A 12,486-nucleotide genomic window follows, 5' to 3' on the forward strand; every position below is an offset into this window, starting at 1 on the left:
CTATTATTTTGATTATTATTTATTTTATTTGAGATAATTTATGAAATTATATTTTTTTTTCAATTTCATTCTCATTCAACTTTTTAATTTATAAAATTTGTTTCTTATTATTTTAATAAACTTGAGAAAAATAAAATGTTAATAAGTTATTTTTCAGCTCATTTTCCATGACATAACCAAACACTGAAAAGTGTTTTCCAGCTTATTTTCCATTACACTACCAAACATCGGAAAATACTTTCTCGGAATTCACTTTAAAAAAAAAAAAACTATTTTCCAGCAAACAAACGGGGCCTCTCTACAATACTTCTTTTTAGTTTTTCTTCGCGGTATTTTATTAATTTTACAGCATTAGTAAATTTTATATAGTATAAACATCTGTCACCGCAGGAGCTCCTTTCTTTTAACTTCAGCAGCTCTTACTGCCTCTTTGAAGTTCAGGAAAAATTATTCGCAATGAAACACACCCTGTTACAAACAAGCAAATAGTTAACGTTTTGTTAGTAGCCAACTGTGTGTGTGTATGTGCACGGAATCATACTTTGATAGGAATGAAAATTAATTTTAGAGATCTAATGGAGGATATGCACACAAAACAAACCTCATTCTCTTACATAATTTTGTTAACTTTTGTCATTAATATTACTGTCGTTAATCACTAGCTGCAACTGTTTGGATTTCTCTTCATTCCTAATTTCCAGATCCCATTTGTGTGATTCTTCCTTGATTCCTCTTTTTCTGTACTTGCAGTACAGCACAAGTTGGAGGATCCCTAAGGGGATGCCAACAAGATTTGGGAGCTGCCGAAATCCAAGAATTTAAGTTAAAAGAAAATCCAAGAGTGCATGTACTATTGGAAAGTTCTTGTTGTCACAAACTTAAGATTGAATAATTGTACAAACCATGAGAAAGAGATCATGGCTCAGTAGTCCATATACCATCCAAAGAGAACTTGAAACGAAAGAGAAAAACGAAAGGTTGAATGGCATGTATTCTACGCTCTTTGTCTTTATCACTTGTTTCTGCAATTTTATATTTAGGACATTTATTAAAAGGAATCTTGAGCAAATACTTGCCTTACCAAAGGGCTTGAGGGAGATGAGAACTTAGATATTGAACGTGTTTATGTTATGCTACACCAGTTAGGATGCTAAAATCATGCCACATATTTGTTTCTGTTGTAGTGGCGTCAGCTGTCAATTATGTGGTGAATTAAAAAGAGATAAAGATGCCTCACCACAACCACTAGTGGAGAACCATACATGACCACAGAGGTCACAAGAGCAACACTCCCGACAAATATCTTGCGATGGTGGTGATCATGGAAAGAAAGCAATGAGATAGCTGCCGTGATGCAGAACACTAGGATGACAGGTATCATTGTGATAGCAACCTTCTTCTGCACACCCATGGTATTTAATTGTAAATACTCTTTGCGATGCATAAGTGCAAGTATATAGCCCGTGAGTTGTGTTGCTTTTTATTATGGAAGAAAGGCAGCAAGGTATACAAGCATACTTTGAAACACACACACGCGTGTAAACTTGAGTTGTAAGTCTATGATAAGCGTACTAGTGTAGAAAATTCAAGCATGTAAGGAAAAATATTTCTCCAATAATTTGACAGATAAAGTTCAAAGAGCTTGCCTTTCCTTTGGCTGAAGTGAACCATAAATATATGAGAATGAAGGAAAGCTCAAAAAGAATCCCTAATCCATTGATGGTGACCACAGGGAATTTTTCCCATCTGCAGCTTATGACAGGCAACCCATACCATGTGTAAAGGAGACAGTTTAGCAGTGCAATGGTGTAAGGAACACATGAGAACTCTTCAGTGCTTTTCTTCCTGATGACCCTACAGAAAGTTAATCTGGAGACATGAAAAAAGTAATAGTTTTGAGTTCCGTTGTCAAATTTCTTAACTTGATAAACTACTATTTTGTGTATTATAGAGTCTTGGCATTACATAGGTGCTGAAAAAAGCAACAGAGCAGCTGCATTACCTGCAACAAAATCATGAAGATTTGATATATTAGGTTGCTTTAGTAGAATAGTTATATGTAATGGTAGATATATATCTGATGCAGGGAAAAAAAAAAAAAAAAAACAAAGAAAGCTAAATACCCATGACTCCCACTGCTAGGCGCAGCGTATCTCCCATGTTTTTCTCTCTGCAATGATGGTCCTAAGTTGAGAAAATGGTCCCCAACAAGAAGACTCTCTAAAAAACTAGTTAAGTATCTCATACGAAGTGTTCAACAACCTTGGGGGGGTATAAATATGGGGAGGCATGAGTAAAGAGAATATTAGAAAATTGAAAGGAGAAGTGCTGGCTACGTTTCCATGAATCCTGTAGACTGCTTTATCTAATCAGTAGATGGAAACAGCTTGCCTAATATTGAGATTTTGCCATAAAATCAGGTTGGTTTTTGAGAACAAGATTAGAGGAACAGAAAAAAGAAATTATTTACTGTTGCCTGTTGCAAGTGGAAGATGCCATGGCACTCCACTCTCCACCAGATAGAAATCTCTTACGTGATGTTTGGCTAATCAATTAACATGCAGTACGTTTATTAAATGTTCTCTCTCCCTTCGTGTCTGGAAACATTTTCTCAGGTGATGTATATAATACACTTTTAATCTTATCGTGTGAAAAAAAACACATATACAAGTGTTTGTGTGTGCACCAGCTGTGACACAGATACACACATAAAGCTTATTTATGCCTGTATCGTCATCACAGAGTTTTTCAAGGGTGATCACGTTCCTGATGGTTTTGATAAAGGGATACTGCTGAGTGTGCAAATTGAAAAAGAAAGGAAGTTTTTTTAAAATGCAACCCATAGTTGAGGAGGTGTACATGGTTTTTTCTTTATTAGCATTGCTGTGCTGTGTTAGAGTGCATCATAAAGGATCTCTGCATATTTTTATCCTTCTCTGCACACTTTTATTAGCATTGTTTTAAATTTTGGAAAACACTGCTCCCACCTCTTAAGAGCCGAAAGTTTATGAATTATTGAAGTTGATTTTCCAGATTTGCATCAGCAGTGTACACTGCTCATGACACCTGTGGCTTTCTGAAACAATTGTTCTTCAAAAAACATGTTACTAAGAGTTAAATCTTGACTCATAATTCTTACCTTTCATTTCATTGAAAAAGAACCGTGATAGTTTCATAAATTCTGATGAGTAAATAATAATTTAGTCCCTGGGTGTTCTTCTGACTTTGAAAAACATAAGCCATTCCTTGACCAGGTGAGATTGGAAAATTTGACTAAAAATGAAGGAAATTTTAGGGGAAAAAACAATTGAATTGTCACCAAAAACTAAGGGAGGACTAAGTTGCAAGTAAATTTAAAAGTACAGGGATTCATTACTCGTTTTTTAAAAAACTAAAGAGGATTAACTTATTACTTTGCTGAAAACATAGGAATTCAATAATAGTTTACTCTATTCTGATAGGGCTCCTGCCACATGAGAATACTGATATACATGAACTTGTTAAGAACCTTAATTTTCAAAAAATGTTCCAATACACTTATAGCTATGTAAGAATTTTTTGAACGAACTGCAGTCTTTCACACATGTCAAGAGTCCATTGATGAGAAAGGGCTGGGGAAAGCTTGAACCCAATTCCTACAGTACTGATGAATATAAGCGCAATTAAAATTCCTGAGGACTTATACCAATTCACTATTTCTTGAAAGCTCAATCTCTCCCCAGATGAACATATAGGCTATAGCCAAGAGAAATTATAAACTAGAATAGAAGAGCTTGCCGCACTCATGATTAAATATTTCATAGTAGCTCATTAGATCCCTAGATTTCAGCAGGAAATGAGTTGATGAAAAGATACGTTTGAGGGAGGTTTTTTCTCAAGTAATGCTTCCTGTCATATGTAAAACTGGAAGGCCCTTTTCTCGTATTAAACAACATTTTATTTTATGTGATAAAGAGACAGACTTTTTTTTTTTTTATTTGTTTATGATGGTGATCTCAGCATCCTTTTGCCTGTCTTCCATTTTTATTCTTTCTTGCCTCCAACAAACCATTAAAATCCTATATTCTTTAAGCGTGTTTACAGTGTGATAGTAATTATTTTTTAAATAATTTTTTGTACCGAAATACATGTTAATGATATTTTTTTATTTTTTAAAAATTATTTTTAACATTAGTACATCAAAACGATCCAAAAGATACAAACCGCATTAAATTTTAACAAAAAAAAAATTCAAATTTAGTGGGAATGTGATTTGAACAGTGTTCCCAAACGCTTTAGTAATGGTTCTAGTAGATGAAAGCTCGACAGGGTCCAGATTCTATATTTATAACCTAGTTTACATTACACAGGCTGGTCGCTGTTAATTGCTTTTGGCAACCATTTTTGCTGTCCATGATTTGAAATTATACTATCAAACTCCTATTTTTTGGACAGCAAATAGTTCAATTCCTTCAAAGTTGGAGGATGGTTTTGGTCGCCATTTATAGATATTAGTCACTCAATGAGGCAGAGCAGCTTATATAAGTTGAGTTTAAGGGCAAATTGTGTTAGCGTTAAGAATATATTCTCTGTACAAAAATAACTGGCCTGTGCTTCTTCTTCTTCTTCTTGTCATGTCAAGCACATCATATTTATTTTATGCTGGTCAAATCAATTTATTTTTTTTTAACATAAAAAGATATTTAAATATTATTAATATATTTAAAAAAATAAAAAATTAACCACGTGAAGATTAATATGGTATGACCTAGTCAATTTTACAGATTCAAAGACAACTCGAATGACCTACAAAAATATAGTTTCGACTCAAAAACAACTTTTAAAAAAAAAACAATTGAAACGACAACATATTAGATCGACTCGAATTAACTCGGATTAACCTGTTAAATTTATTTTTCAAGTCACGAAACCATAATAACTCTACATAAAACAAATAAAAAAATTATTAAACTCAATTCTCAATCAATCTAATATTGAAGGATATAATTAAAAACAAAATTCAACTAAAAAATTAACTTGAGTCAACCCAAGTTAACTTATCAAACTTGAGTCATGAAATCAGAATAAGGATGAAAAAAAAAAGACATAAAAAAACACCCTAGTCAACGATCAAACTCATGATCCAAGTCATGAGACCAGAATAACCTCATAAAATGCAAATCAAAATAAATTATGAAGCTTAATTCTTAATCAACTCAATGTTTAAGGATGGAGTTAAAAAATAACAAAAAAATGATATAAGTCAACATGGTTAACCAATAAAACTCACAATCTAAAACATGAGACCGAAAAACTCTATATAAAGTAAATTGAAATAAATTATGAAGTTTAATACCTAATTAATCCAATGTTAGAGGGTAAAATAAAATAAATAAAAAAACCAAGTTTGAAATAAAAAAAACATTCCTACAAATATGAGGATCAAAGTGAAAGAAGGCTTAGCTTTATATTATTCATTGCTACAGTAAAAAAATCAAATTCTTTTAGTATATGTTAAAATTAAAATAAAATGCTTGAAAATGGCCACTGATAAATCTGCACATGTGTAATAAGAAGAGTCAGGACTTCTAGTATCAAATAAAGAAACTCTCTTTATGATACAGAACATACTGTTTCTTGTGTTTATGATACGTTTACAATTTTTCATCATAAACTTAGGCAAGTACTGTATTATGACAATGTATAAAAATTGGTATATTTCCATGTACAAGAGGTGCATATTAGAACATAGAGTCATCACCCTCAATTGTTGGAAATTAAAAGATTATATATGAGTAATTAAAAAAAAAAGATTGAGGACTTGTGTTGGCAATTTAATTCACTAAAAGGGGACAAAAGCTAATGAAGAAAATCACAAGTTGTTAGAAGTGTCAAGATTTGCAACTTACCAAGCCACGGTTGGATTATTTTGGAGGTAGTTTTTTTTTTTAAAAAAAAATACATCTCTTCTTAAAATAATTCATAGGTAATTTGATATAGTTATTAAATTCAGTTTAACCTTTCAATCTAGAACCAGCACTAGACCTAATCAAATTTAAAAAAAAAAAAAATCAACTTAGAATTGACTTAGTTGTTAAAAAAAAAAAAAAAAAAAACTACTTTGATTGACCCAGGCTTTGTGTATGGTCATCATTCAAGTTGGGTTTAATAACTTTTGCATTGGAAATAATTAAAAAAATACATCTTTTTCAGTGTAATTGAGTCTGACGAATACCCTTAAGATTGTGCAATTAATTTGGTTCACCAGTTGATCGAGTGGAGGAGGCAACTAAACTAGACCAAGTCACATCATTTTTTGCTGGATACACTATCAGTGCAGCAATTACCTGTATCTTTTCCAGTTTACCATGTAAACAAATGAAATTACACATGATATGATTGGACAACAGGACCACTTTACGTAATCTGTCTGCCATGAACCTGGGAAAATAATTAAAACTTGTGGAGGATAAGTTATTCAAAGCATTCCAATCACAGTGTGCAAGCAGTATAAGGATTTCTTTAGCCCAGAAAGAGGTTGATGCTAGGGCGTAATATGATGTCGAGAAGCATCAGAGAAGAGACAGTCCCTTGCTGCTTTCACGATACATGCAGGCGTGTGGACGCAATACTAGTTGTAGGGTGGGGTACGTGTGGCATAGCAGATGCCAAAAATCAAATCTTTCAGGATCCCTAGTAGATGCATATATAAAATGGAAGAAACACATGGACAGTTTTGCTTGTTTCAGTATTTTTAATCCATCCATGGTAGATTCAGGCTATTTAAATTATAGTTTTGTTTTTAACTCTGGACGATTGCAGCTTACAAGACTTGATCTTGATATCTTTATCTAAAAATAATAAAATAAATATTATTTTGATATATTTTCAATCAAAAACACTTTAAATCGCAACAACTACTATACTTCCAAATACTCCTGAAATATAGCAATATATATTGTATAATATGAACAATCTGGTCTGATCGATTGTCAAAGAATCATCTCAATCTAAAAGCTTAAGCTATTAAGTGGGATTTCAGGATATGATTTATATTATTCTCTAACACACTCCCTCAAGTAAAAGCTTTTTAGATTTGAAACTTGCACAGGCCCATATTATCTTGTGCTTAATTTTATCAAATAAATGAAGATGGTGAGATTTAAACTCGTGACTATTAAGATATCAAGGTTTTGATACCATGTCAAAGAATTATCTCAACCCAAAAACTTAAATTATTAAATAAAATTTATATTATTTTTTAATATTTGGTGTTACCCTAATTACTTGAACCAAAGAACCAACTAGGGCGTAATATGATGTCGAGAAGCATCAGAGAAGAGACAGTCCCTTGCTGCTTTCACTTGGATACATGCATGCGTCTGGACGCAATACTAGTTGTGGGGTGGGGTAGGTGGGGGCATAGCAGATGCCAAATATCAAATCTTTCAGGATCCTGTAGATGGTTATATAAAATAAATATTATTTTGATTTATTTTTAAATAAAAAATATTTTAAATTATAATTATAATTACACTCTCAAATACCTTAAAAATATAACAATATATATTGTATAATACGAACAACCTGGTCTGGTCTGACTGATAACCTAATTGGTTGAACCAAAGAAATGTATAGTAGCTTAACTGGATTCTTATCTTGGTCAGGTTTAATAACGTTGTTGAAGAGGTAAGAGGAGTAAGCTAGCCTGAACCAAGCTCCATACGAGCTTACTGATGCAGGCCTGTATGATTCCCATACCAAAGGCTTGGCCCAAGAAATGATTGTGTTTGTTTTTTCTACGTAGGCGAGTCTATAGAATTGAATGGATAATGCAGAAAACATAAACAGATTTATTTATAGATTAGTATGACAGAGTTTGTGCTGGATGAACAATTTGATAAAAAAAAAAAATCTCATCCAGCTGCTAGATGGGCTCTGCTAGAGATCGAAAGTTTTAAAATAAGATGTTTGAATTCATTTTATTTTTTTTAATTTTTATTTTAATTTTAGGTTTTATGTTTTTTTTATTTTTATCTAACTTAGGATTCTGATTTTTCTATAAGAATCGGTTTCTTTTTGTCGTTTTTAAAGAGGTGTAAAATCTATTAAAGAGACAAACTATATTAGATAAAAAATAATATATTATAAAGTATGGAATTCAACAATTCTTTCGTCGTGATTGTTTTTCTTTATTGTGTTGTTGCCGTCTACTTTAATTTTTTGTATTCTTATACAAGATTTAAATCTTATAAAAGACAAAAAAAAAAAAAAAATTAGTGAGATCGTATCAATTTAAATGTAGATGATTTGTTTCAGTCTAAAAAGGTGGCTACAAATTGCATGTCGATAACAAAGAAAAAAAATATTTATTATTTTTTTATTATTAATATAGATATTCAGATTAACTTACTCCCATCTCGATTAATTTTACAAATTCTAAAATTGATGATTATGTAAATCTTTAATAGCTATTATATTGGTAATTATAGGATTCGAACTCAAAGAAATATAAATCTTTTAATAATAATAAACTCTTATTACTATAATATTTATTAAATCATCGGTCTGTTTGTAATATAATACGACGAGTTTTTCAGCCTAATTAATTGAGAAAATTACTCAAATTCTTATAAGATGACAAAATTTGGGGAAAAAATTGCCCGGTCAACCCCAGCTCACAGTCAACTACTAAAATTTCCTGATTGGTTATAACCTAATGTGTGCTTTGTGTCAATTTAAACTTGGATAATATGGCCTTGTTCATAACACTTCTGGGTTGTCCATGAAGATTGAGCACTGAATTCTTGTACAATTTTTATTTTTATTTTTAATTTCTGTAATGGCAAGAGACAAGACCTTGGAGAATGTTACTGATCCTTATCTGTCGAGCCACTCATCCAAAATGGAAGATATAATTAAAAATAAAATAAAAACAGGGCAGATTGAGACTTTAGAGTCACTTTACAGCTAATATCTTTAATATTTTGTAGCAATCGGCCAGCTAATATGATTTAATATTTATTCTATATATATATATGTATATATATATATATATACACGCACTATAATTACAAATTTACAATTAAATTATAATTTTACATAATTGTAAACTAAATATTATATGCTCAAATGTCAAGTTTCTTGAAAAAATATCTCTACAACAATATATGGCCAAAGAATTTATCCTGCTCGTGAATTTTCTAACAAAGTAGAGAATCTTGGCCATGGAGGAAATCAAATAATCAAAATCCATAAATATCTAAAACTTCTATAATAAAGTTATATTGGAATTTGTTTTTGAAAAAAAAAAAAAAATCAAATCTATCATGCATGAGCTTAAAGAAAATGAAGCCACAAAAGTCAAAGAATCATTGCGTAGAGATTGAGCAATCTTCCTTGGTGAAGTTTGGTGATTTTTATTTTATTTTATTTTATTTTAAAGTTAGATTCTTCATAATTGCCAACATTGCAAAACGTGTATCTTTCTTAATTGCACTTTACATTAAGCAATCAAAGAATTCATCAAATTAAGTCTCTTATTCGATTTTGTAATCATCAAAGCTAAAATTAATGTTCCACATTTTTAGTGTTTGAGAATACAGTGCCTTTTGTTTTTTAAAAATATTTCAATATATATATATTTTAATATTTTTTTATGATTTTGATACATTCAAATAAAAATTAAAAAAATTATTTTAATATATTTTTAAGTAAATATTATTTTTAAAATCATCTTACGAGACAGTAAAATCAACAAATAAATCCTTGAATGAGATAGCTCCTCCTGTACAAATTTACAGGTCACAGAGGCGTGAGGATTAAGTAATAATGTACTGTGAAACAGATAAGCTATGACTTGGCAAAGATGAAGTGGTCCCTTCATGTATTTGTTTTTTTCTTTGATATGATCAAATTCTCTGCATTTGGTCAAAACTTTATAGATTCTTTTTATAAATTAGATTTATGATCATATGGAGATATTAACTTCTTTTAATACGGGTTGCGGTCTTAAAATCTTCCAAGAAAAATGTATAAATCAACGTACAAACTAATTCAAATATATCTTAATTTATCGTAAAATAAAATGAAATGAAAAGGGATGTATTTCAACTTTCATGACTGTGAAGTTACGTGTTTAATCTTTATACACACACGCCTAGAGCATCACATGAAATTAATTAAGAAAATAGATGAAAGTTAGTCCAACATGGTAAATGTTGGTGTTGAACGCTATTATGCCATGTTTATTTTGATTATAACATTTATTTAATTGTTAAGATATATAAAGATTTGTTTAATTTAAGAATACTACAATGCAGTTGATTCTGTTATTTTTTAATAAAAAAATATTTTTTTATAAGAATTTTAAAATATAAAATAAATTATTTTATTTATTTTTCAAAACAAAGAAACAAGAGAATATATAAACAAATATTTTTTATAAACAATATTATCAGATATAAATATATTTATAATTTTTTTCTCTACAACCAAATTTCCATTAACTTATTAGTGATCTAGTTTTTTTTTTTAATAAAATCTCGACTATTATAAAAAAAAATATAACCTCTTTAGTTATGAATGACAAAACTCAAATTCATGATGAAATTAAAACGGTCCATTTAAGTATAATTAGTAATTTCCATTACCTTTTGTACTAAAAACTCGCATAATTTTTCTTGTATAACAAATAATTGACTTTTTAATCATTGGGTTTGTCAGTATTGCATTATTTGCTCAGTTCAGCTAATTCAAGAAATATAAGTTTTAATAAAATGGAAATGAATGTAGTATTAAAGGGTGATTTGGTGATTAAAAAAGTTCAAATATTATATATATATATATATATATATATATATATATATATATATATGAATATATATATTCAGATCAGCTTGCGCTCTTATTAATAAGTTAATTGCAATTTAAAATAAATTTTAACATATTAAAATTTATGTTATCTTTTTTTATTGAATATACAATAACGATATAGTGGTGTTTAGGGGTAATTATTTTCGGTTTGGTTCAGTTTTTATCAAAAAAGTAACTAAACCGGTTTTTTTTCAAAAAAACCAAAACCTATTTCAAAAAAACCAAAACCTATTTAAACTGACTGGTTTTGGTTCAGTTTTTTAAAACAAAAACCAGTTTTTTTTATTTGGCTCTATTTTTTTAGGTTTTTTTCTAGTTTGGCTCGGTTTTTTTTTAGTTTTTTGGGTTTGGATTCGGTTTGATTTTTTCAGTTTTAGGATTATAAAACCGAAACCAAACTGGTTAGTTTTTTTTTTAAATTTTAATTAATATTTTTTACAGTTCAATATTTTTAATTATTTTTTCAATTTAATTGATATTTTCAATTTTTTTCTTACACCAGTGATGTGTGTGACCTTAAAATTATTCGTGTAATTAAAGAATTAGTAGTTTAAATATATATATATATATATATATATGAAAAGAAAGGAAATCATTTCAAGTTTTATGACTGTGAAGTTACGTGTTTAATCTTTATACGCACAACTGTATCACATGAACATCACATCGGTGTCTGTCATTTCAATCACGACTCAAGTGATTACGGGTCTTGAAGGTCTTGTTTGCATCCTTGAAGCAACCTTGCGAAAATCAGAATATTAAAAAAAAATAAAAAATAGATGATTTAACAGCATAAATTATGGGACATCTTCTTTTAATTCTTTTTATTTGATTAATATCAAGGTATACATTTGTCATTTGTGAGTAATGAACCTCATTGGAAATCATTGGTTTATTTAATAACTATTTGATTAAAAATACTAATGATTTAAGAGAATTAGTAATAAATAGATTTGTTCCCCCACCTTATTATCCCTTCGAGAAATAATTTTTTTTATAAATATGTTAATCTAGATATGAATAATCTGTTTAATTTCTTAATTTTTTAATTTAAAAAAAAGGTTTAATTATGATATCTCAACTTTAAATAAAAACTAATTATAATAAATGTCCACTGCTATGAGGATTTGATCACAAAAATTTAATTAAACCATGAGGAAAGTGGCTCCTTAAATTACAAGTTCAACCCATCAATTCAATAATTTATTTGTCGGGTCACATCCATTGTACATATTAAAAAATTATCTATTGTGTTAGAGGCCATGAATACCACCAGTTCAAGCATATAGGCAGTGTTAACATATTTAAATTCAGAGTTTATTTGTTTTTATAATTAAAAAATATTTTAAATTTTTTTTATTTTTAAAAAATATTTTTTAAAATAATCATTACTACAACATCAAATACTATCTATATTTAAAGAGTTTTTGGCTTGTTAAATCACAGGCTTAAGCCAGTGATTCACCCATTTAATTGTGGGGTCACATTCATCTCTTATCTATTTTAATGAATTAGAAATTTTTTCTAAAAACTAAAAATCCGTCCAACCAAATCGGGTCAATCTTTCTCGAGTCAACCGTGTAGATCTAACAATTTTTCCGGTTCAAAACAGATCCACAGAGTTAGACGAAA

At 29.5% G+C, this 12,486-nt stretch overlaps 1 protein-coding gene across 3 annotated transcripts; it reads right to left on the bottom strand.

Moving 5' to 3' along the window:
- Positions 1-266: 266 nt before the first annotated feature.
- Positions 267-2,256, bottom strand: LOC118057222 (bidirectional sugar transporter SWEET3). 3 transcript variants are annotated; one of them, XM_035069731.2, is made up of 7 exons: positions 2,124-2,256; positions 1,966-2,002; positions 1,647-1,869; positions 1,238-1,399; positions 903-1,022; positions 615-800; positions 267-468 (listed from the first exon to the last, which is right to left on the bottom strand). In XM_035069731.2, the coding sequence occupies exons 1-6, from the start codon at positions 2,158-2,160 to the stop codon at positions 624-626; spliced, it is 756 nt and encodes a 251-aa protein (XP_034925622.1). In that variant the 5' UTR covers positions 2,161-2,256; the 3' UTR covers positions 267-468; positions 615-623. The 3 variants fall into 3 exon arrangements, with proteins under 3 accessions (XP_034925622.1, XP_034925623.1, XP_034925624.1); XM_035069732.2 differs by having other exon boundaries at positions 602-800; XM_035069733.2 differs by lacking the exon at positions 903-1,022.
- Positions 2,257-12,486: the final 10,230 nt, after the last annotated feature.

This window comes from Populus alba, chromosome 15, assembly GCF_005239225.2.
Source record: "Populus alba chromosome 15, ASM523922v2, whole genome shotgun sequence".
NCBI classification, from domain to species: Eukaryota; Viridiplantae; Streptophyta; class Magnoliopsida; order Malpighiales; family Salicaceae; genus Populus; species Populus alba.

What these genes read in the sequence shown, in the direction of transcription:
- LOC118057222 (XM_035069731.2), bottom strand. Translation starts at nt 2,160, where the DNA reads ATGGGAGATACGCTGCGCCTAGCAGTGGGAGTCATGG. An exon ending in TCACTTCAGCCAAAGGAAAG is followed by an intron (nt 1,400 to 1,646) that starts GCAAGCTCTTTG and finishes ATGGGTGTGCAG; the next exon opens with AAGAAGGTTGCTATCACAAT. An exon ending in GCCATGATCTCTTTCTCATG is followed by an intron (nt 801 to 902) that starts GTTTGTACAATT and finishes GGATTTCGGCAG; the next exon opens with CTCCCAAATCTTGTTGGCAT.